At 46.0% G+C, this 26,047-nt stretch overlaps 1 protein-coding gene across 1 annotated transcript in view; it reads left to right on the top strand.

Annotated features, from left to right (window-relative positions):
• The first annotated feature begins 12,891 nt into the window (after positions 1 to 12,891).
• BTLA (B and T lymphocyte associated) overlaps positions 12,892 to 26,047 on the top strand; it is a 99,751-nt gene continuing 86,595 nt past the window's right edge. Inside the window, exon 1 of the mRNA XM_078656765.1 lies at positions 12,892 to 13,161. Coding sequence (XP_078512891.1) covers positions 13,095 to 13,161 — 67 coding nt within the window. The 5' untranslated portion in view covers positions 12,892 to 13,094. The remainder of the gene's footprint in view (positions 13,162 to 26,047) is intronic.

Raw genomic sequence — 26,047 nt, 5'->3', positions numbered from 1 at the left:
ACCACACACAAGAGTAACAGTGGCTACTGAAGAGGATTGGCTAAGTTTGCTTGGGTATGGTTCTCGAAAAAAGGTCACAGGCACAGCAAAAAGTAAGCAAAGTGGAGGAGCCGTTCAGGACCTTGAGTCGATGGTGCAGGACTATCTGAATGACTCAACAGAGGTCTTTCTTAATGATGAGCCATTGCAGTATTGGCATGGGAAAAAACAATTGTGGCCACAGCTCTCCAACCTGGCTATAAACTATTTGTCTTGCCCACTCGCAAGTGTGTCTTCTGAACGTGTTTTCAGTGCTGCTGGTGGCATTGTAACTCCCAAACGGAGCCGCCTCTCGCCCAAAAATGTGGAGCGGCTAACAATGATCAAGATGAATCAGCACCTCATACCACCAGATTACAAAGTACGAGAAAGCACGCCGCATGAAGACGAGGAGGACGGCAACGTAGATGAGGGGATTTGTTCTCTGTTCGGTGACGCTGACCTCATCCTGCCTGAATTCGCCGAGTATGATGACGAAATCTTCTTCTTATTCCCTGACACCGAGCCCTGAAAATGAGACAATGAATCAATAACTTTTTTTTCGTCCTTATTCACTGTTATTCCTGTGTGTCTGTCTTTCTTTGTTTTGCACAGTTAATTTAATTCAAACTTTAATCACCTAATCCCAAAAACAAGCCCATCAGCAGAACTGTCTTCACTTGTTTGCTTATTGATTTGAAGGTGCCGCAGTCTACATTCCTCAGGTTCACAAGTTCAGAAGAACATGCTCCTCTATCCTCCTCCTCCTATTTCCCTCAAAGCAGAGGGCTGGATTACGCCCAATGAAGAAAGACTCAGCACTTGTGGGGGTGTTCTACTTCTTTGCGGGTGAGTTGACGGCTCTGGGCCCATTGCTGTGAAGCTCTAATAACGGATAAAAGTGTTTTGGACCAAATATGAGGCGGAAATTTCTTGCCGTTTTTGCTGACTTGCTTGCCTTTGAGGTGCTCTTTGGCGGGGTTCCGGGTGTTTGTGGGTGAGTTTTGGGGTCTGGGAGCACTGCTGTGACAGTCTAATGTTGATTGCATTTGCTTTTCAGGAAATCCATGGTGGAAAACAGGAGTTATGATGATGACCTAGCTGCACAGCGCGTTTGGACCGAAGGCCGAGAGATATTGTAAGTATGAGATTTTGCTTTTTGGCTGTTTGGGGGTGTTGTCGCGTGCTTTTTTGCGGGTGGGTTGGCGGGTCTCTTGGGGCATTCCTGTGAAGGTCTAATACCGGATAGAAGTGTTTAGGACAAAATCCATAAGGAAAAGCCTTTTTTTTGCTATTTCTTCTGACATCTTGCTCAATGTAGTGTTTTGGGGGGCTTCCTGGTGTTTGTGGGTGGGTTGCGGGGTCTCTGTCGAAGCACTGCTGCGACAGTCTAATCTTGATTGCATTTGCTTTTCAGGAAACCCATGGTGGAAAAACAGGAGTTATGATGATGACCTAGCTGCACAGCGCGTTTGGACCGAAGGTCGAGAGATAAGTATGAGATTTTGCTTTTTGGCTGTTTGGGGGTGTTGTCGCGTGCTTTTTTGCGGGTGGGTTGGCGGGTCTCTTGGGGCATTCCTGTGAAGGTCTAATACCGGATAGAAGTGTTTAGGACAAAATCCATAAGGAAAAGCCTTTTTTTTGCTATTTCTTCTGACATCTTGCTCAATGTAGCGTTTTGGGGGGCTTCCTGGTGTTTGTGGGTGGGTTGCGGGGTCTCTGTCGAAGCACTGCTGCGACAGTCTAATCTTGATTGCATTTGCTTTTCAGGAAACCCGTGGTGGAAAACAGGAGTTATGATGATGACCTAGCTGCACAGCGCGTTTGGACCGAAGGTCGAGAGATAAGTATGAGATTTTGCTTTTTGGCTGTTTGGGGGTGTTGTCGCGTGCTTTTTTGCGGGTGGGTTGGCGGGTCTCTTGGGGCCTTCCTGTGAAGGTCTAATACCGGATAGAAGTGTTTAGGACAAAATCCATAAGGAAAAGCCTTTTTTTGCTATTTCTTCTGACATCTTGCTCAATGTAGCGTTTTGGGGGGCTTCCTGGTGTTTGTGGGTGGGTTGCAGGGTCTCTGTCGAAGCACTGCTGCGACAGTCTAATCTTGATTGCATTTGCTTTTCAGGAAACCCGTGGTGGAAAACAGGAGTTATGATGATGACCTAGCTGCACAGCGCGTTTGGACCGAAGGTCGAGAGATATTGTAAGTATGAGATTTAGCTTTTTGGCTGTTTGGGGGTGTTGTCGCGTGCTTTTTGCGGGTAGGTTGTCGGGTCTCTTGGGGCATTCCTGTGAAGGTCTAATACCGGATAGAAGTGTTTAGGACAAAATCCATAAGGAAAAGCCTTTTGGCACTTTTTGTAACTTAGGGTTCGTTTGGGTTAGCCCTAGCAGCAGGATTGCATGTGTTTCGGGGTGTTCTATTGCAACTCAGTTCTGGGGTGTTAGAGCACTCTTGGAGCGATGCTGGCTATGGATACTTTTGCTTGCTTGCAAGTGGTTTGAATACAATCCACGGTGGGTAAGGGTGTATGTGGGCCTAATTTTACTTTCAAAGTACGTTTTGTCACCATTTTTCTGCTAGGCCTCGTTTTTTAAGATCTGATTGGGGGTCTTCTACATTTTTGCGACTGGCTTTAGTAACGGTCTTGGTGGGAGCATTGCTGGGAAGGTCACATTTTGTTCTAAAACACAGTTTACAGTACACCTAGCTTGAGGGGAAAGATCCGCTAAATTATTTTGGCCATACTTATTTATCCTTAAAAAGGTGACTCAGACAGAGTACGCAATTTCAAAAATATTGTACTGTCTATTAGGGAAATCAAAGTGTGACTTTTTGCACCACACAGCGTACATACCTTATATTTATTTATCAGTGGTATTGTAATAGCACTTCCTGTTTTCCGTTCAATAATTACAGGCCGGGTTTCAGTCAACATCCGCCAGGCAGGCAGTGGACAGGGTGTCTTCTGTCAGTGGTCACCAACATTGATGGACGAAGCGTCAGCTGGAATGGAGGAGTGCCGCTAATAAGAGGAATTGTTTGCTGCATGCAACTTACTTACCAAAGTCAACAGGACAACTCCAACAACATACAGAATACAGATACTGTATCCATTGTTTTCTTCTATGAGTGTGACTGCATGTGGTTAGCTTTAGTTTGTACCCAAAGATTTCATTATCTTCAATTATTGTTTGTCCATGCTGTGCTTTTTTTTCTTCTCTCAACAAAACCTACCCAAAAAGAAACCCCCATTCCCATCCATTTTCCAAACCCTAACCCTCTTCCCCCGGGCTGTGTGGTTTTGCTTGATGTCTGACTAAATGACATCAATAATTCCACACGGTTGCTGGGGAGGATAAGGTCATAGCAACAGGCTGGTGAAGGAATACGAGGATATATTCTAGACTTACTCAGCTTCAGTACTATTTCTTGTAGTAGTAGGAGCCAATGTCAAAAAAATTCAACGCAAGTACTAGTTATACTTGCAATACTTTACCATTTGTTAGGCTACATTGTGGCACTGTTCTAGTGTACTGTCACCTGCTATATTCTCGATCGTACCGTAATCGTTGTAATGCTACAGTAAGGACAAACCAGGTTTCGTTTTCTTTTTTTCCATAGGCATGCAACTGCCACTGTGTCACACCACTAGTACCACCGCAATGAGGAAATTTCATCCGCCCAGGATTGCCAACCTTAATCCCCATTTCACGTGGAGCCAGCCCTGGGCCTAGCCCTAATTTCTAACACAAATTACAGGTAAGATAAGCGTTTGGTGGGAGGTAGTATAATGGAGTATTAGGACTAGACGAGAGATTGACGGTAGTACTACTAAAGTCCTAGGACTCTTCAGGAAAACAAACTTACTGTTACACCCCCACCCACCAGACTGAAAACCAGTAAAAAACAGGTATGGTCAGATAAAGTTTAAACAAGTATATTTATTTAGCCCTAACAAAATAATCTCCCTCAAGACCCTCCCTAACCCCAACGATTGTCTTTGAAAAGTCCCAAAAAGAACCCAACTCCCAAATCCCACCCCCCAAAAGTCTCTAAAAAAAGGGCAAGGGACACTCCACTACTGGAGGGTGCTGGTGAATTTTGCGGCCAGGGCATCATACTCCTTGCGGAGGGTGGCAAGGTCGAAGCGGAGGCCCTCCACCAAGTCCTTGTACCTAAGGACCTCCTGCTCCAGGTAGGACATTCTGACTTCTAGGCGGCGCTGGCGTGCCTTGCAGCTCCTGTGGGGGGCAGCTGGTCTTTTTGCTGCTTGGCGGTGGCGGTTGGCTTTGTTAGCCCGGCTCCGTACCGCTGGAGCACTGCGCTGGCTGGCAGCCCGTGGGGTCACGGAGGAGGATGCAGCTGTCCCAGTCGAGGATGTTGTGGTTGCACCGGCCGACTGCGTGTCCTTCTCCTCCTCCAGGGCCACCAGCCGCCGATATTCGGCGACAGTGGCATCCAGCCTCCGTTGCCGGGCCATTCGAGCCTGCTCCCTCCGTGATGTCGATTTGGAAGGAGCAACTATATGAAGAAAGAAAGACATAGTCTGTAACCAATGCTCCTTAACATTAATAACACAAAGTGATTGAGCCGAAAGTTGTGTCACAGTACAAGTAGCAAATTGAAAGCACAGTACATAACTATTGAGGACAGTATCTATCTAACCTCCCACTTCTGCATCCTTGCTCTAACATTAGTGGTAGTTTAATGAACAAATTCTACGACCACTATGGACTTCCATTACAGTCGACTATGACAGTACACCAGTCTTATTCTTCTTTTTCTCTCTTGTTTAGGAAAATTGGTACGTTATCTAATGCAAGCCGGCAGAATGCCAGCGCAGTGAACTTGCACCCGAGAAAAACAGACGCACACCATGATGAGTGAGACAGACTTGCGTTACTGTACCGGTCCAGTACATGCAGGTGGTGAAGCTATTACTTTTCTATTACGGGTGGCACTGAGAATACTCTGTTACAAGGGCTACTGCTTAATTAATTTACCTTTCACCCTACAGTGCAAAGGAGTACTAGAAAAGGAAAATGAAGAAGCTAAATAATTAGATTATCTATCACTTCACATGGGATGTATTTGATGACATATGGGATGACTTTAGGTGCTTTGCTTATTATTGAGTAAACAGTGATACACCCACACATGAATGACATACTACTACTAAACTAAAGTTATTAAGAGAGGTACGGAGTGTCCACCGTAATAACCGGATATATGCTGTGCTTGCAGTTGCAATACAAACTACTGCTACTATTCATGGTAGTATTGGACAAATTTACAATTTCTTTTCCTTGCCTTCCCTACACTGGAACGGACGTGCGGGTGCGGTGTTACATGCTCTTCAAGGTAACACTTAGTTCATCCAGCGACCATCTACTCTCTCTAGATACACATGTGCTATCTAAGAGTCAGATAATACCATGCTCCAGGCATCCATCCATTCAAAGTATATGCACACATACAGTTTCTGTTTCACCCACCCAGACTGTTGTCCTTCCACCCATCCTTGCTTCATCATTGACCGAGCCATGCACCATACCATATTCTTTCCTTCCCAGCCACCTCGGGGGCCAAGCAAACACATATCATTCTTCTTTGCCAGCCATCATAAAATTTCGCGTCCTTCCACACTTACTTACACCCTTCTTTCGCTTTTCGTTCATCCCATCCATCAAGTTCAACTAAGATCTTATTGGGAATTTGGGATTCTTCTCACGAAAAACTTCACAGCTAAGTCGAAGTACATTTCGAGGAGGCTACTACCTGGTTGATTTGTAATACACCCGTGCAGAAAGCACACTATGCAGTCTTCAATCTCAATAAGTAAGGAATATATAGCTTACCTCTTCCCGCCACCACCGTGCGAACCCTCACAGGAACGTCCGCCGGCACTTCCACCGCATCCTCCCCAGGGTCCTCGCCCAACACCACCACCTCCGCGCTGGCCCCGCCACCAGATGTTACACCTACAAAGTACATTTAAGAATGTTAGAAATACACCACTCACTACTATATAATATTTGGTCTAGGAGGAATAAAGAAATTTTAAAAAAAAGAAATACAATGTAATAATTTGTAACTGTATACTCTACAGTAAAAATGTCCCTTTTTCCAGGGAAGGCTGTTGTCTTGCTGCACTTTTTGGCACAACTGATGAATGCTTGCTTTTTATTTTTAACACACAACACTTTTTCCCCTAACAGAAGCTTGACTTCTAAGAACACGATCAGGGTCAAGCTCAAGTTCAAACCAGGTGAGAGCTCAGCTCGACCACAAGAAATGTGTCCAATTAATCGTTAGCACTAAGCACTTTTCCATTTTCAGTTAAACGTTTACTTTTATGACAAAGTTGATTTTAATAAATGTGTTTAGTTGTAATAAAGCTTTTAAACTTAAATAGACTCTGTGGTTTTTGGTCCTCCAGACTAGAGTGGATGAGCTAAAGGTTTTGGAATTTTTGCAAGCATGAGTGCCTCTAACACTTCTTGACTGTGACTCCGTACTCTTGTCCTGCGTAGGATAATCTAATGATCATTGGGGATCAATCATCGGTGACTTAGGGAGCTAAATGACTCTGCCACACTATCTAGTCAGTAAGGAGATTGGGGGTTCTTCAAAGTCTGATATCACTGAGGTATGTGGAAAGAAAGTCTACCTGCGCCTATTATAATTGATAAACAATGCACTATTTAGTGTTCATAGTTCGGTTTGTGCAGATTTGTCCCTGCAACAGTAGTAGAATGGGTTGTCCTCCTATCCAAACCAAAAGTAAAGTAGTATCTTATTCTTTCTTGGTGGTCATTCACCTTTTTATTGTTGCCAATTGTCAAAGCATAAACATTTAGAAGACTTGAAAAGACATTATGGACAATCCCAGAGGACTGCACTCAGTGCATAGAGCTATTGCTGACTAGAATGGGAGTCCAATGGAATTGCCAAATGTGCAATCTTAGTTAGCTACACACACAGACTAATAAGAATAATCTAGTAATACCACAGGGAGTCATAGTCGAGGCAGGATAAGAATTTAGATCCAGTCTACAAGCAGATCAAAGACGATTTAGAAAAAATCGAATGAGGAACGCTAGGAAAAAATAGGTACTCTTTATTAAAATTAAAACTTACTGGGGCCAGCAAAGGAGCCCTCGCCTGCCCGATCCTGGCCTGCATCCACCTGAACAGCACCCTCCTCCTCCTCCTCCTGTGTCCTCTTGCCCTTGGGGGGAGCTGATGTACAACATGAAAGACAGAAAGACCAGAAAACATGGATGAGATTTGTCAACCAAATCAAACATTTCAAAAGAACAATAACAAAATATTTTGGAGAAATAGCAAATAGATAGACAACTATTCCACTGGATATATTGACCTATCTCATGTGGTATACTACGTTATTCGTATTGCCTGATTTGCGGACCGTTGACTTTCAAAGTTCCTATGTAACTCAATAAACAGACTACTAAAAAGGTTTGCCTAGGCCTGGCAGGCAGCAGTCCGCAGCACGCGAAGTGACAGACAAAGTCCATCCTGCTTGCAGATCAGTGAATACTCAAACTATCAATCCACCGACCACCACCACTATTTCTTCTTATAGCCATGTGTCTAAAGGAAGGACTGGACTTCAGTCTGTTGGGGCTGATTTAGAAGTCCCTTGCGGCTCATTTTCCTCCATTGTTGCGTGACTTTTGTGACGCAGCGGCAGAACAAAAGAGTCGCCATGGTGCGGCGTATATATTGAAAAATAATGCATATGGGAGATGCATCACGTTGTAAAGCCCTGCGCCATCAGGGGGCGTTCCGACGCAAGGGAGGGCGTTCCTGCGCAGGAACGAATCCTAAAAGTGGCTGAGGGAAATCTACAAGATGTCAATCAGTCACTTTTAGGACAATGATGCGTGACTCAAACCCTGCGCCTGCTTGAAGCCGACGTACGGCTTGATGCAGCATTGGGGAGATAGGGCACCCCAGAGCATTGCTGGAGCTGCGCCATCATTGGCACGCAACTCCAGCAATGCGCCGCCTTTACGGCACAGATGCGTAAGGCTTCTGTGACGTTTTGGGCCAATGGGTGGTGGTGGCATGGCGCACAATTACTGCCGCATCCCTGCTACTTTGCAGGGATGCGCCGGTAATTGAAAATATGACCCTTAGTGTCTAGCATTACGCAGTTCTTATCTTTACACTACACTCATACATAATTTCTCAGGCCAATGAAATGAACACAAAATACAAAACAAATAAGCATAGTAGCAAGCAAGGCTACTGAGAAGGAGAGCAGTGCACCTGAAATGCATAGAAGATTTTGAAATATAATTTACCTACAATGTAATCGGCAGCATTCTAGCTCTTGGTAAAGAACAAAGATTTGCAAGTAACAGAGCCGGATAAAACAGAGTAGTGATGAAATAGCTAGAAATAGCTACTACTACTCACCAAGCCCGGGGACCTCTACGCCGAGCGCGTCCAGCAAGTCCCGTTCCCGGTCCATGACATCCGTCCAGCGGTGGGTGGCCTGGTTATAGGTGCGCCGGACCCCAGAGAGCTTAAACATGGCCCGGCACACCTTCTCCCACCGCTTCCGGCGCTCCCGGATGCCATAGCCGGTTGCGATCTTGCCGCCTCCCAGGATGGTCTTGGGGAGGCGGCGCTGGAAGTAGAAGATTAGTGCGCCCACCTCCTCCGCGCTAAAGATCTCCCGTGGCACCACTTGCTCCCCCCTCAAACGCCCGCACGGGAGCCGGGCACGGGGTGCGGGACCCTTCCCCTTCTCAGGGTGCTTCCCGGCTCCCTTTACCATGGTCTGGGCAGAAATGAAGTTAAATGATAAAGAAGAAATAGAATAGGGAAGAAGAAAAGAAAAGAGTTTAAAAAAGTAGTTTAAAATTAACTAAAAGTAGCAGAAAACACAAAAATATAGAGCTAGAAAAATAGAGGGATAGATCATAAGTAAAATAGATCAAATAAACTTCAAACAAGCAAAGGATGGCAGAGATTCAGAGAGGATACAGAAAGCATGCCCAGAACCATAGCAATGAATGAGAAACAAGATGGCCGCGCCCATTCACGACCGCGTGGGTAAGTTCGCGCAAGATTTTCCTCGCAATTACGTGCGAAATTGTACTAGCGAGCAGCACACTTTGCGAGATTACACATAGCGGCCGGAAACTGAATTACGTCACGCAAACAAGATGGCCGCGCCCGTGTATGACCGCGTGGGTACGTTCGAAAACGTATCAGTACAAGCGCCTTGCGAACACGCAAAAAATCACGCGAACATACACGCCGCAAAAAAAAATAGTGTATTCGCACGCATTCGCGGTTTCCGAAATCGATCTCGCACGGATTCGCGCCCCGCAAATTGCGCGAAATTGCAGAAAAACGATTTTTGCTAAACTGAAAGCAATCACCAGGTGCAAAAGTTCAAACTTAACATTAGTAACCATTCACTCTAGTGCTTCCTGAGGGGCCCCTCCAGAGTTCAGTTGCCTATTTGCAACTATTCTATGACCCTGCTATGACCCAAACAGCAGGCTCATAGAATAGCTACAAGTAGACCATAAAGGTCCTGTGAAAAAAAATTGCACTGCAACAGAAAGCAAATTACAGATAAGGAAGGAAGCAGGTGCCAGCCAGACTGGAAGTTTCAAAATTACTGACACATTAATCACCACCCCCAAATTAATTCATGGCAGTTGAAGGAGGGCAGGTGTGCTTGCTTTCACTGCAACAGAAAGCAAATTACAGATAAGGAAGGAAGCAGGTGCCAGCCAGACTGGAAGTTTCTAAATCACTGACACATTAATCAACCCCAAATTAATTCATGGCAGTTGAAGCAGGGCAGGTGTGCTTGCTTTTTTTCACCCCCATAATCTACAGTGATAAACAAACATAATGGGTGGCAGTGAGGATGTACCAGAGGGTGGCATGGGTGTATCCGGGGGGTGGCAGTGGTGAAACAGAGGGTGCTGTGAACCTGTGATGATAAACCAGACGTAGAAACAACATAGTCGTGGCCGTTGCGAGCCGAAAAGTAAGTTCGCAATTGCGAAATGGTCCACAAATCCTCACGAACGCTCGCCAACACAAAAAACGTAAAAATCCGCTAATCCCCGAGAGTTAGCGGATTTTGTGTATTGCGAATCCGTAAATTCGCAAATTCGTGTACGCGAGATCCGCTAGATCCGCCCATGCTTACCAACCATACCTTCTTAGCCAAGGGAACATGCTGATGGAGATGGTCTTAGAGAGGGTGGCTGAAGATGATGTGTCCCTACTCCCTTCAAGACAAAAGTGGGAGGGTTTGCATGCCAATCCTTGGGGAAACTGCTGAGGCTGAGAAGAAACAATACTCCTCGCCTCGAATGGAAAGTAGAGGGTGGGGCTAGATTCAATATGAGTGGCACCATAAACAAAACATAAGGCACAGGCTAATCATCCACAGGACTTGTACATTTAGGGCCTTATTACGAGTTTGACAGTCTGACCGCCGTGGGACCGCGCCTGCCCTCTCCCAGCAGCCCACGATGCTGGCGGCCCAAAAACCACCCCATTACGAGTTGACCACGGGGCCGGCGGTGTTAAGACGGGGATCATGCAGCTGTGGTGAGTACTATCACTAAATATTTCGATGCCTGTGTGTGCAATTCGACTGCATATGTGTTGGATGCACCCATATGCATGATATATGTGGGACAATACCATATACCCATTACCAGGGTTCGGACTATATGTGGGAAGTCCTGACAATGGGTATATTACGAAAAGGACTCACCTGTAGATCGCCGGATTATGAATTTGAAGGTCCCGTGGACTGCAATATTGGCGATGACGGTCCGATCGTGGTTCTTTCTGTGTCTGTCCGCCGTTTTAAAAGTTTGGCAGATAGGCTTTATGAAGACCACTGCTGGACCACTAAGACCGCCAGCAGACCACCGACCATCGGGTTCGCAACCAAGGAAAGGCAACCGCAGCAGGGTAGCTGCACTACCGTGCGTATTACAAGTTGCCTTGGGGTAAAGATCCTGCTGTGAAGGGGAGACCTGGAGAAAGGGATCCACATTGGATTCTGCCTGGAAGAAAAAGAAAGGGATGAGTACGCACCCCAAATCCTTCATCACCGCCACCCAGAAGCTGGCGGTCGGACCTCTGTGGTCCACTCCTGGAACAAGCAACTTGTAATACGCATGGTCAGACACCGACCGCACCACGCTCGGACCGTCATCGCGGATATGGCAGTCCACGGGACCGTCAAACTCATAACAAGGCCCTTAAAGTTTTATAGAACAGTAAGAGGATTATGTGTACCATGTGGGCCTGATTCACAAACTGCAGTTTGTAGTTTGTTTTTTAGTACTACAGTAGTAGTACAAAGTGATATTCGCAAACTGCACTTTTGTGGTAACTTACCCTTTGGAGAAAGTTTACTTAATTTCGGTATTCATAATCTGCACTTTGGAGTAATGTACACTTTTGTAGTAATTTACACTTTTGTAGTAAGTGCCAACCTTCATATCGAAAAGTAGTGCATTATTCAAAAGCGTAATCTTTCTCAAAAGTTTAAGTTACATGTGTGAATCAAGCCCTGTGAGTCTGATGAAGAATATGCACTTTTGTCAGGCGTAGACATTTAAATAGTTGCTTGAAAAAACTCCTAGCACATGTGTGAATACCGTCAACGCCATTGTGGCAATGACATCCTCTCTCTCTCAGAAGGCACCATTGACACGGAAGAGCTGACTGCACACTAGCAACGTGAAGCAGACCGTGGGACCAGTGGTGAGCAACAGGAGCAATGGATGAAGAGGAAGAAGGGGAGGAGGACATGCAGACCCCCTCTCTATCCCCCCCCCCCCACCAAATACAACCCTCTAGTAATCACAGACCCTTCTGGATTCTGTAAGGATGAGCAGTGGTGCACATTACCACCCCCATTGCCCGGAGGCAAAATTCAGATGGTGAAAGTTTTGGGAAAGAGGAAAGTGTGGTGGCACCTTGTGACAGAAGTCCCAGAACCGCTTCAGCCCCCCACCACCACATTCTCGCTCCCCTGGAATCTGAATATAGCCCCCAAAGCACATTCACCCAGCACATAGCATAAATATTGAAAATTTCACTAACAAATATTGTCCCTTTTAATGTGGAATTTCTATTTTAAACTTCAATAGTTTTCCAAACAAGGTTTAGGACACAAGATTTATGCCAGCTGACATTTTTGATTCTGACCACCCTATTCCAGTGCCAGGCCTCATTAAATCACCCTCTTAGCAACTTTACCGACTAAACCAGGGACTTTAAAATCGGTGGACTTCGCTTCTGCAAATCTTATGATGATATTTTCAACACTGCAAGCTTCCAGAACAGAGTTGAAAAACAATAAAATTAAGTTTAGCAGGAGAAAAAAATGTGCAAAAATTTCGACACACTACAGGAAGGTAGGAAATTCTGAAAACCATGTGGAACGATTTTTTGTGTTGGTATCTTCGCTCAAAGGCAAACTTTAGCAAAGTTCATAAACTTCGCGATTTTAAAAGAATGTGTAAAAGCCGGAAAGCTACATCTTCATGGCGGAATTTTAATGCCTTTCACCCCTGTCGTGGGGTTCCCCTGTCCTGGCACCTTTCAGAATTTTGGCGGCCAGAGGGACACCGCTCACTGATTCTGTAATTTTTTTTGACATCACGTAGGACAGTTCAGTCTCAGATGCTTCTGTGAGCTCGCCCCGAGCCCAGGAGGAAGCAGTCTGAACACAAACCACAGCGGGGGAGTTTATCACGGGGGTGGGGGCAGTCGTTTCCGTTTCATGTGACGTTCAGTCAAGAAACCTACGCAAACAGCGCAAGAGAGGGAGAAGCAACCTGCAAGACACGCCCTCGCGGTTCTGGCTTTCATCTTGTTGTGACTGCCCTCCGTCCCAGTGAGAGAGGGTTATTAAATCACACAGCCGGGCACGTGCAAGAAGAGGGGCGTGGGGGAGACCTTGCCAATTCTCTAACTCCGCAAATCCCCCAGCGCTTTCATTAGAGCCACACGATGCTACAGCAACAAGTACCTCGCGACTAGCCATGTGTCGCCGACAGCTCCTGGTCCTGGTCGTCGCATCCCTGTTGCATTTCTTCGTACACGTGGGTGGTAAGGTCATTCTGGTTTCATTCTAATAACTTGTTTTGATAAGTCGCTTCTTGCTGCAGATTACAGTTTCTAAGCGCTGTAAATAACGTGTGACAATTACCCAGCGTAATAGTACTCAGTGTACTGAAAGATGAAATGCTGAGTTGGCCCTGCAAGTAGCTGAGCTGGTTATACGTGGTACACACGCAGATATCAGCAATTGAACTAAATTTATTGAAACTTTGAAACAGACCATGGGGCATATTCACAAGAAAATGTCGGAGCGGGGAGGCAGGGATGCGCTGTATTCACAACAATACTTTGCACCCCTGTGTTTCTCCTAGCGCTGCTGCCGCTATGTTGCAAGGGTGCCTGTGCTGCAGGGACGATCGTCTATGTGCAGGAAGGACACCTTCCTGCACATGAACAATCACTAATTGCGATTTGCACCTTCTATGTGTGCTGCAAAGAGCAAATAACGAGGAGAAATCAATAATTTTTTCTTCTTGCGCAATTCTAATGCATGGACTCCATGGCTTTAGTTTTTGGCGCTGCCTCAGCGGTGTAAATCCAAGGCCGAGTCAAAAAGCAATGTGTGCAGCAGTGGAACGTACACAGCAACACCCATTGCCCTCCCCTTTGCGGAAAGGGGCATATTTACAAGGGTAGTACCACCTTGGAAATATGGAAAATAGCGCTGCATTACTGGGGCATTAAAAAAGTGATGCTACGGTGGCACTAAGGGCTTGTAAATATACCCACCAGTGTTTCCACTACAACTACTTCATTCCAAAGGTTTTACCGATTCACTCAGCACATGGCAAAGGTCTTTGTGGACTTCCAATTCATGTCCTATATGGGACCCTGGCCTAGAAAAACTGTAACGATGTGCCAAGGCCTGGAACCATCCCTGAATTAGAGCAGCAGTAACACATGACCAGTGCCTTTCATTCCATCTACCAGATGGAAACAGACACATCCTATGTGGCTTCATTACATTTATCCCCATCGATGATTCTGCCATTAGCTTAAGGCTCAGATTTAGTAAAGCGTTGCACCGGTGCAAAGCGACACAATGCATTGCAAAATCTCACAAGTTTATATCCCATCTAGCGCTAAAGACGTTTTGCGCAATAAGAGAGGTCTTTTCGCAACACAAAAACTCATTTGTGTCCCTTTGTATCGCTTTGCATCAAAGGATTGTTTCTGGGGCAGTACTGGGGCAGGTCAGCACAAATGCCCATAGGTTTTGATGCAAAGTCCAACCTACTAAGACAGCTAGGCCGGACTTTGCATCAAAGCTAACACCTCCTTGAAGCAGCCGTTCATAAGGGTGAAATGGGTTGAATTATTTAAAAAAAATGCATGCTGCAAGTCTCCTGCATGGCTTCTAAGTTTGTCTGGCTTTTTGACTAAGCCCAGCAAGAATCTGGCACCTGGATACCCTTGCGGGGGATTAGCCGCGCTCTACAAAACCTGATTGATTGATTAATCTAGGCATAGGAATTTGGACTGGGTGGGAATGCTTCCTGTACAAATCCTATACTAGACAGCACCCACTCACCTCTACAGTGACATAAAGCAAAATGATGGCCCCCCTGCAGAATGTCATGATGATCCCGAGTGTCCCATATCTCACAGATATTCTTTGGCCTTCGGCCGAATGGGGCGTCCTGTGAAGGGTGCCCCCACCCCCACGGGTCCTCTACACCACATGGGCGGCTGTGGCTTGTCCCCCCCTACACCTCTGCACCGTGGTGCAAGGCTGGTATCATGCGAGCAGCATGCTTGTGCACCCGCGGAGGGGTGGCACCAGCAGCATGTCAATCTCAGTCGAGAGGACCCGAGGTTGTGTTTTCCCCTTTGCTCAAAGCACCACAGCAGGTTTCGTTGCTGTGCTGCATTTTGTGAAAAATGAGTAAATCTGACCCTGACAGTTCCTGTTCTCGCCAGCTTCTACACTGACATCTGAACACCACAGGCATCCGTACCTGAATGGGTCCAGGCCAGCTCCATTCTTACAGTGATGTCACCACCACTGACTCTGAGTGCACTCAGCATTTGCGGCCTCAAGATACTCGCATTCTGATTGATTACGGGGCAGATTCACTAATCGTTGTGCACACTGGAGTGGAACTAAAGTGCTCGGAATTCCCACTGTGCAACCAATGCATTGCCATTCCCGTTTCACGGAATGAAAATTGACTGAATAGAATGTTGCACCCATAAAAAGTATTTTACATTCTGCAACCACGGTCGAATTTTCAAAGTCACAAATGTAGGTTTAGGAACAAGTTTGTCTGTGTTTCTGGTAGGGCCACTCTGCAGATTTTTTTTTAAGTGTCTGGGAAAAGCCTTTGGACATACTTGACCTAGGGCGGTTCTTTGTAATTCTCAGATGTTCCCCATTTAAATATCTGAGTATACTTCACCCAAGGTCAGAGTCCTGTATGTCTCGTCCCAAGGCCTCTCTGTCTGATTACCAATGACGTGGATAACCAAAAAAGGATAACTGTATGGAAAAATCTCTCTGTCTTGTGACATATAACCAGTCACACACAAGTTTGGTATGAAATGTTAATACAAAATACAAAAATGTTATTATTTATTTTACTTTCTATAATTTACAGGGCAGACTCCTGAAACTAAATTGTCTATAGGCGCCAACTGAATAACACTGATGTAACACTTACATCTGCCAGCGCAGCCGTGTCTTGGATTATTAGAAGCTTTAGGGATCATAGTGTCTGTACTCAAGGGTGACATCAGTAACTTTCTTCTGGATTTAAAGAGCTAAAGTGTTGAGACATTTACACATTAGGCATCTGTTCCTGGACCAGCAACTCGAGTACAAATCTCATGGCACCAGAAATAGTGAAGTGAGCACGTGAAGTTGAATCTCAGACGGGCTGATGGTCCCTGTACATTATCATTGGGGCAATTGTGTTACGGAGTTTAAACCTCCCCTCCCCAATCAAACACACAACCCAAAAGGATACCAGCAAGACACACAGGTCGGTGACTCGGGGAGGGTTTTCCTTTCCCTTGTTTTGAGGTTACCACCCATCAGAAGTGCCCGATTAATATCACAGACTAACCTTCTAGAAGCAAATTGTGGGGGGGAAATCGAAGAGAAGAGGGTCACTGTAGATGGAAGACATATCTGTTATTCAGCCAAGTTCAGGGCGTGAACCACTCATAGCCCCCAAAAGAAATACAAATTGAGGTATTATATTGGAAAACAGCTGTTTCTTCACAGATTACACATACAAGTGCCTCTGATGCCCCATGTCACTCAGGATCCCATTAAACGTACCTACATGGGTGCTAAAAAAAGAGAGGGGGCATAAAATATGCCTGGCCCCTCTTAAAATGACCCTGTCTTTAAACAGAGTTAAGCTATTTTCAAGGCCGTCATTTAAGGATAGCCGGGGACATTTGCTGTAGAAAAGTCAGCCCATATCGCACCCGATGCCCAGGCTGCTGGTGCAGGGCGACTCTTCATTCTCATCTTGAATAATTACCAAATAAAGAGACGGGCACTGGAAGTAGGAAAACAAGAACAGGGTTTATTACTCATGAGGAGAGCCTGTCCTTTGGGACACTCGCGTAGTGTCTTCGGGAGGTGCTCTAACAAGTTTCTCTGAGGCTTCGTCTTTTATACACAGGTTGGTGGCACACAGGCAACCTTTATTACAATCAACACTTTGTATAGTATGGAGGTATTCCAACACGTGGCTACAGTAGGGCCCTTATCCTCCATGCAGTAGGAGGGGGCTGTCATGCGGCTGAGTGTTCTGCTGATTCTATTGGAATGTGTGTGCCTGATCGAGTCTCAGGGGGTGGGGCGGTCGTGATCAATAGTGGCTTCTTTCGAGAGAGACGAGTGCGTACAGTGATGGGCAATAAACTGTATCCTTGGGCTAAGGGATGACCAGCGGTCTGTGCAGACATTCAGGCTCAGAAGAAGAGGTCATCAAAGGAGGGGTATTCATGGGGGGACAGGAGGTGTCGGTCAGGCGCGGGGTGCGATTCTTAGGGACAGAGTCATGCGGGAGGGGAGGGCTCATGACTCGCGCATGAGAGAGCGGGGGCAGTCAGGGTGCATGGGGAATGCTTGCAGGGTCAGGGAAGTGCGCTGATGAGCGATCGTGGACAGGGAGACCACGGTACCCATGGGCGTCCGCAAGGGGGGGCAAGGAGGGGCGCTTGCCCCCCCCTGAGCACCCCTCCTTGCCCCCCTGCCAGGGCCGGCTCTAGGGTGGTGTGACCTGTGCCATGGCACCGGTGCTGGCTTCCTGGGGGTGCCGTGCTTACAACTTAATTATGATTTTAAAAGCACCTGCTGCACGTTCCTTTCCTCCTGCAATTACGGGGCCTCACAAAAATGTCAAGATAACTCCTGTGATTAATGTTCTTCCTAGCCAGAGATCAGAGTTTTGTGTAGTTGAGTTTTTTGACGTATGTGAAGGTAGTGCAGAGGGTTAATATGCCTGATGCAAAGAACGTGTACCAAGTAGATTAAAGAGTACATTTAATGTAAATGGATCAGCAGGTTACTGCTTTTAAAAGAGCCATCCTTTTCTTACTTGCAATTTATAACTTAAAGTCCTAATATAGAATAGTGAGGTATTAACTTTCATCATAGAAGTGCATACACTCTGCTAAGTATAGAACATTGATTAATGTTGCAAAAAGGGTTAATTTGAGTAGAAAGGGAGTCTTATTATTAAAGAAAACTCCCAACTATGTTTCTTTTTCGACTCTGAGTGTGTGTTTCTCCACACCAAGCACTCCTAAACTATACTGCCTACCAGTATGGATGACATGTGACTCCTACACTTTTAGGGGCATATCACCAACGGCCAGTGATAATTATCACTGGCTGTGTGTAGTGTTCAAAAAATTAACGCCGCATATCGCCGGATTCTATCGCCTGGTGAGCGCAATATCAGCAAGGCGCATCGCCCAGGCGATAGAAATCCAGGCAAACGCGGCGGAAAGAGTCGAAATCGCCGGAATTCCAGTGATAGAAAACCGCGTTAGGGAAAACCTAATCTCTAATGGGAGACGTGGACTCAGCATTACAATCCATCTCCCATTATAGATATGATTTAGTAAGGAAAATAGCAGGCGTTACAAAGCGGCGGAAAACTCGGTTAGCGCTGATTATAATAACGCTATGTTTATTAGCGATACACTTGAAAATAGAGAGAATCAGGGTTAGTGATGATATCCCATGTTGTTTCACGGGACACGCCTCCCTTGCATCTCATTAGTGATGCAAGGCGATGTGATGTTGAAACCAGCGCTAATCCCATTGAACACGCGTTAGCGTGCTCTTGTAAATAAAGCAATATTTTTATCGTCGCATTTCATCCGAAAACCGTCGCAAAGGTGGCGATAAAAATATCACTAGGCTTTGATAATATGCCCCTTTGTCCTTTGACTTATGTAACATTTCCTATACACTGATTTACACAAGTATGATTGATTGTCTGTGTAATGTGTGTGTGATGCAAAGTGCTCTGACGTACTTTAATGGTATGAGTAGCGCTATACAACGAATTCAATGCATCTGAGAGAGAGTGGTCATGGAGTCTTAGTCACTGTTGAAGGGTGCTAGTGAGAGAATCGTGGTGGAGGTGGTCATTCGGGGCGCCAACTAACATTGTCGCACTGGGTGCCACCAGCGCTAAAGCTGGCCCTGCCCCCTGCGGACGCCCATGCCACTATGCATTACACATGGTGCTCCAGCCACGGTTCCTCTCCAGCTTGCACTCTCTGTTCTATTCTTAAGCTCCTCTGCGTTTCAGGGCTCAGTAGGACAAGACGCGGGCTTCATTTTCCTGCACCGTCCCTTTGGCACTCTCTTCTAGGTGAACTCCTGTGCATCTCATCGCACGTCACATGTAGACAACACCAGGAGACTCTGCTCTTTTCTAGATCTTTCGGCGTACCCTTTGCCCCCCCTCCCCCTTTCATCTTATAATTTAGTCAGAAGCGCCAGGAGACAAAGTCTTTTCAAATAATTATTGGATTATAGTGATGGACTGCCTAGAACAGTTGCTGTTAAGTAAATTACTAAGCAGTAAGAATAGTAACATTTGAATAAAAGAGTAGTGTCTGCCACTTGCTCTGGTGTTGTTTTTGTCCTCGGGTTGCTCCCCGCCCCCTCTCACCTCTCTGAGAGCCAGTGCCCCCTTTGACCCTCTACCTGCCTCCCACCACTTCCCCGCCTCTTTTCCCAGTTCACACCTTGGTGCTTTCACACTTAACGTCACCTCCAGCTCGCATTTTCAGAGAGGGCCCCGGGCTCCCTATCACCGACATGAGGAGGAGGAATAGAGAGAGGGGACAGAGGAAAACTTGGTGGGGTAGGGGAGACGGATACGGTGGGGGTGAGAGGGAAAGAAGTGGGGGGAGAGAAAGAGAGAGAAGCAGTGGGGAAAGAGAGACTGAGAAGTAGGGAGGAAGGAAGATGAGAGAGCAAGTGGAGGGGGAGTGGGTGGTCTGGGTGAGGGAGAGCAGCTTCAGAGAAGTGAGACCTGTGTTCTAACTCCGCCAGTGAAGACAGCGGGTCCAACGGAGAAAGAACCAGGCCAGACAGAGTAGGTCCAGGCAGTGTGCACGAGGCAAGCTCGGTGGGTCCGGAAGAGGGACAGGGCAGGCAGAACAGCTCCAGAGAAGGGTGAGCAGAACCGGACCAGGGCGAGCCGATCCGGACCATCAGATCCTCCCTGAGCAGGGAGACGGCGCTATACACAATCAGAATGTAGTGTTCAGCTTTTGTGGTGCCAGGGGGTAACTTGAGAGTTCAGGGTGGGTGTGGGTTTTAAGGTGCCAGGGAGTATTTTTAAGGTTCACGGTGGGTTAGGGATTGGGGTGCCAGGGGGATAATTTTAGGGTTCAGGGTGGGTATGGGTTTTGGGGTGCCAGGGGGGGGGATTTTAGGGTTCAGGGCGGGTAAGGGTTTTGGGGTGCAAGGGGGGGACATTTTTGGGTTCAGGGCGGGTATGAGTTTTGGGGTGCCAGGGGGGCAATTTTAGGGATCAGGGCGGTATGGGTTATGGGGTGCCAGGGGGGGTAATTTTAGGGTTCAGTGGGTATGAGTTTTGGGGTGCCAGGGGGACAATTTTAGGGGTCAGGGTGGGTATGGGTTATGGGCGCCAGGGGGGTAGTTTTAGGGTTCAGGGCAGGTATGAGTTTTGGGGGCAGGGGTAATTTTAAGGTTCAGGGTGGGTATGGGTTTTTGGTTGTTAGGAGGTAATTTTAGGGTTCAGGGTGGGTATGGGCTTTGGGGTGCCAGGGGCGTAATTTTAGGATTCAGGGAGGGTATGAGTTTTGCTGGGGAGGGGTAATTTTAGGGTTCAGGGTGGGTATGGGTTTTGGGGTGCTAGGGGGTAATTTTAGGGACCAGGGCAGGTATGGATTTTGGGGTGCCACAAAAGAAAGAGATGGCTGTGGCACAACAACCCTATGGTGTAGGAGATCATATGCGGCCTGCTTCCTGCCCCCCATGGCTCCTCCTGCGCCCCAGTGTTTCTTGTGCCCCACCTGGCACACATCATGTCGGAGGATGGTGATGACGTTCACATTTTGCCCCCCCCTGGAAAAATTTCTGCGGACGCCCATGACGGTACCTAAAATGGCTGTCGTGTGCGTGTGTGCTATGCCAGCGGGACAACACAGTCAGAGTCTTAGCGATATCCATTCTGTTTACGCCAAGGGGTACTGTGAACACAAATGAACGCCGCTTATGTACATACATATTGCTATTTTTAACAGTTGCCACTTTTTACATTAGCACGTTCAATTTCTACACAGTCGATGTGATAGGCAGAATACGATGCATGTTAATTTACATCTGTTAGGCTCTTTATACAAGCCTAGACATCGGCATAATATTCTGTCGGGGTAGAATCAAAAAAATGCTTCGACACATAAAAATCAAGTTCACATTTTTCTCTCTAGTGACATCATATACAGAAAGAACGCTCTGATACCTTCCGGCTTGCCAGTACTATAGGGGGTCTTTGGACAACTAACCACATGAGTGACCGATGAAACATTTCTTAAAAGGCAATACAAAATGGTTGAGGGAGGTGTTCAATTCGATACAAGTAATTTAGTCAAGGGGCGAATAGAAAGTTCTGGAAAGGGGGAGGGTCTTTGTCGTAATGTCTTTTAACAGAGTCCGTCTTCTTTTGTTGGCGCTGCTGAGCACCGGCGGTGGAGCTATAGGTCCAGCTCGGATTCGTCCTTACACGTTGCAGGGTGCGATCAGTCCTCTGCTGTTAGATCACAGTCCTGTTTCCTAACTCATTTTCTTAGGGGTGCCTTATGCTGGGCACCTGCGTGTCTTTCTTTTTCCGTGACAAAATCCCAGTCCTCAGTCAAAGTTTATATGAAAGAGTTTGTGGAATAATCGAGGGAGGAGAGGGCGGAGTGGGGCCAGATCTTCGAACACACCAAGGGACCAAGGGAGCAAAGGACAATGAGCAGGCAGGCCCATCAGTCGGACTAAAAAAAGGGACGGGGACTTCAGGCACGAGTGGGTCAGCAAGTCGAGGGCTTCAAGGCAGCCCCTTATTTCTTCATCAGCTGAACTTGGAAGTAGTGCCTCGTCCCGCGTCTCGTTGCTCTGCGGCTCCACCTTTGGTCGTCACACGTGCTCCATGATCTGTGGCCAGGCTGTGCGTCACGTCCAGCTCCTCTCCTTTGGTGATTGTATCTTTGAATGGGTGAAAAACAAGTTTTAGAAAAACTGGTCGAGAGAATAGATATACATCTCAATCCATCCCCATGCCTGAGTAGGTGGGGGATAGGTTCATCGGTCACAGTCAAAGGTCGTCACTTATGGAGTCTGGAGAAGGGTGTTGCATATTGAATTCATAGACTAGTTTTGGCGTACATTCGCGACATATGATAAGAGAAATTGGATTTTTGTACACAATGTATTACATCACATTAAACATCGTGTCCTTTATGTAGAGACTCGTTCTTCCCTTTAACCCAAGTATCGACGATCTTACATCTCCCTTCGGGGTCGGCTAATTTTTGCAAGCAGGGGCGTTATCGTAGGGTTGATCGGGGGCGCGTGGGTGCTTTTGAACAGGGAGCTGGGGCCGATCGGGGGAAGTGGGGTGGCTCTGGACATCCGCACTTAGGTGCAAGGGGGTGGGGCAATCGGGGCATTTGGGGTGTTGCAGGGTTTCTGTACTCACACAGAACTGTGCACAGAGGAGTGGAACCTCGGCAAATTAGGGTGTCCCAAAACTTACCTTAGCAACCAACTCACCCCTTACCGAGCTAGCTACAGTGTCTCATTGGACATATCAAACACCCAATGTTTAGACAAACCAGAACATGAACTTACAGTACCTCAGGGTACGTGGGACTCATGAACACTCTTTCGTTATATTATCATTACAAACCAGAACATGGAGTAAAGAAGACACATGTGCATTTGAAATGTTTATTTACTAATGCCGTCTTCTCAGGCGCAGTATCTTTGATAATACAAGTATACTTATTATCAGTAGCAAAATTATCAGCATAGTTACTAAGACATAAAAAGCGAATGGTGACAGCATGTTAACATGCTGTAATGAATAAGAGTTAACAACACTTATATCTCACCCTCCCTAACACATATATTATATTATTATCTAAGAAGGTCTCTTTGGGTTGTTTTAGGGCGGGCCCATACCTTAGTGTCCTAGCATGAAGGAATCACATCAGCATACACCAGCTCTCTCTGCATGTGCACCGCATCAAGTGTGTTAACAATTCTCGTGCAAAGCAATATCAATCCCGCCTCAAGCCCAAGTTGGCAAAGGCTGCACTTGTGTTATGACTATGAAGGCGTGGAGATCAGACCTCATAACAATTCCATATCGTGTTGCTCCTGAAACTTCAGCACTCTCCGTGCAGACATGTTTTATTAAACAAAGCAGATATCAGAGCAATAACATATTATTCTCACATTCACCACGGCAAACTACTAGGTTGAAAGCTAAGTCAACAAATGAGGGTCGTGTGCAGAAGTTGCAAGAAAGGAAAAATGGCGTTTAAATCTCAAACGTACCTATGCTAACTTAACACGATATAGGGATATATAGGAGTTATACAACACCCCCCCATGATCCGAGAACGGACTAAATAAGGTAACAGAAGTGCCATCACATGAGAGCAGAATCCATTTATAAACGAGCATGAATAAAGATTCAATAATAAAAACTAATGCTAAAAAATAGCCCACAAATATAATGTGGCTCAAGCCAATAGGCAAGCAAAAATAAAATGTCTTGACCAAAAGTCAATAAAATCAAGGAAATGCTATCAATCAGCATGTCAATTTGAGGCAGTGTCTATGATAAGACTGTATATGAAAAGTAAGCTGCAACAGCCTCCAGGAGGAAGTCACTGTCCTCATCCGAAAACAGTTCAGCCATCCAATTTAAAAGATGAAAGGAACATACGTGATCTTCCAGCACCGGATCCTCTATAACCATCAGAGGACAGCTCGGTGGGTTTTCAAGAAAACTTCGTTCCAAGAAACTTTGCGCTGCCGACAACACATCCCAGGGACCCATTAGTCCATGTGCCACCGCCAAGGCCATAATCCTTTCGTCAGAACAAACCAACTCGTGAGCAATGATAGGACTCATCAGTTGATCAAAATCGACGTCAGCAGATATTGGTCCGCAGAGACACAAATCAATGGCCCAAAGGAAATCACAGGTCAGGCAGCGAAATACAGGCTGGACACAGGTGAAATAGGAGAACCGAAAAGATAATCCAAAAGCCGTGCTTAGAGTCGCCAACGGCAGTGTGCCATAATAATCAAGCATGCGGTTGCGAAACCGCGTCAGTAGTAGCTGTGCGTGGACTTGCACAGGAAGGGCATCCATATTTAAAAAGGCAGAAAACCACCAATGCGCCAGCCGCTAAAGCAAGTAAAAACGGGAACCCTCCAAATAAGGATGAAAAAATAGAATGGAAGAAAGCAGGGATGACTCCAAAAATCTTCTCAAAGGAAGTCACGAGACCACCGCTAACAACTTTAAAAAAATGTGCTAGGCCCGTTGTGGAGGATGCGTTAAAGATAGAACGGACCATGGCTCCGAAATGCAAGGGCAAATCAGTGTTTAAAAGAGCTTGAACCTCCGTGCGGGTGTTAGCAACGTGAAGCACGAAAGTTTCACGGGCCGAGCTCAAGGCCACCTCTTTCTGGGACAATAGAGCTCTTATTCTAGCCACGCCGCTGAATTCTGCTCCCAAGGTCGGTATCTGTGGCCAAATGGAAGACTCCCTATGTTCACGTGTGGGAGGATAAAGAACATTTCTGCAGCAAATAACTCGCTCACTAACTGTTACTATGAAAGCTATACCTTTAATTAAACCACAACAGTTTTCATTATTGAGCATTAAATAACTACCATTCTCTAACAATTTAAACGTGGGGATGATAGCAGGAACTGGCGTGCCCTGTAAAACGCAAGCCATATTCGGGCGGTCCTTGTTACATGAACCGTGTAATTGTATGTGTCTGCACATTAAAGAATGATCTGGAGTCTCAGTACACTCATCCCCTGTTAGATAAACCTCTTGGTCATCCTTGAAACATCTGTATGTGTATGGGAGTGACCAGACCTCATGAAGAAAACCGCTACCTAAGGGTTCAAAACGACCTATTGGCACATATTTCATACAATTTGAAAACTTATATAAAGCAAAAGGCAGTGTTATTAAACCGTGGATAAGCCACGTAGCAGCAGTGGATTCTGCCACAGAAAAAGGTAAAGATTCCAACCTTTCAATATGTAGCATAGAAAAGGAAGCATCACGCATTGAAAGCAAGCGTTGTTTGTCTGTCAAATTAAACGGTGCAAATAAAGAAGAAACGTTCATGTATCCCCAGGGAACTTTACCCATTTTTAGAGTCTGTAGTGTCCATGCAAACTGCATGATTGAACGTAATTGATTTTGACCATGGTATAATACAGACACTTCATCATGCACAATATCAACAACAGACGACACAATATTATCTAATGTGTAAATTCTAGAGGAAAGCACGTTAATGCTATTGTCAACCACTGCAAGCACTTTCTCAAGATTTGCCTGATCAATAGCCCTAAGGCGTGAAGCAGCCTCAATCTGTGAGAGTTTCCAAATTTCATTGTAAACACCATATAACCACCTTTTCGACCTGCCACTAGCTGGGCCCTTAATGAAATCATTCAAATCCACGTCTGCATTCAGTTTGGAAAGGTGATACTTAACCGCAGGTAAAGTTGAATGTTTCAGCCAAGCTTGACACAACTTGCCAACAGAGTAAGAGGTGACAGTATGACTCAAATCAAAACGGGGATCAGATCTAACAGTCTTAAAACCGCCAGTTATATTTAAAAATCTTTTTTGGCAAGAATCAGCACTACGGTGCCAAAGCAGCCAACCCTTGGGATTCATACTGGAAATGTTAAAGGAGGAATTCAGAAGCAGAGCCTGTATTTCTCTAATGGACAATTTAGTAAAATTACTCCAATTCTCATATTCCTCCAACTCCGGGAAAGACGGGGTGTTCAACCTTTTAGATGTAGCCAATCCAAAGCATGTGGTCTGGGAAATGGTATCATTTAAAAACCACATATGATTTGGGATGAGACATGCACGGTGCAAAGCCTCAGTGCCTTGTACCTGCCAGGCCCTTGAGCCCCAAACTGATTTAAGGTCTATGGTATCCTTCCATAACTCATACCCTCCAGTAACTAATTGATCCAGGAAGGCTTTTGAATATAACAATTTTGTATTTGTAAGTCGAACCTTGGACTGTGGCTGTTTGTGAAATTTAAAATAAAAGGACTCGGGATTGGACTGATTAAAGTCAGTAAAATAAGTA

This window comes from Lissotriton helveticus, chromosome 8, assembly GCF_964261635.1.
Source record: "Lissotriton helveticus chromosome 8, aLisHel1.1, whole genome shotgun sequence".
NCBI lineage: Eukaryota > Metazoa > Chordata > Amphibia > Caudata > Salamandridae > Lissotriton > Lissotriton helveticus.
This window is presented reverse-complemented; position numbering and strand designations above follow the sequence as displayed.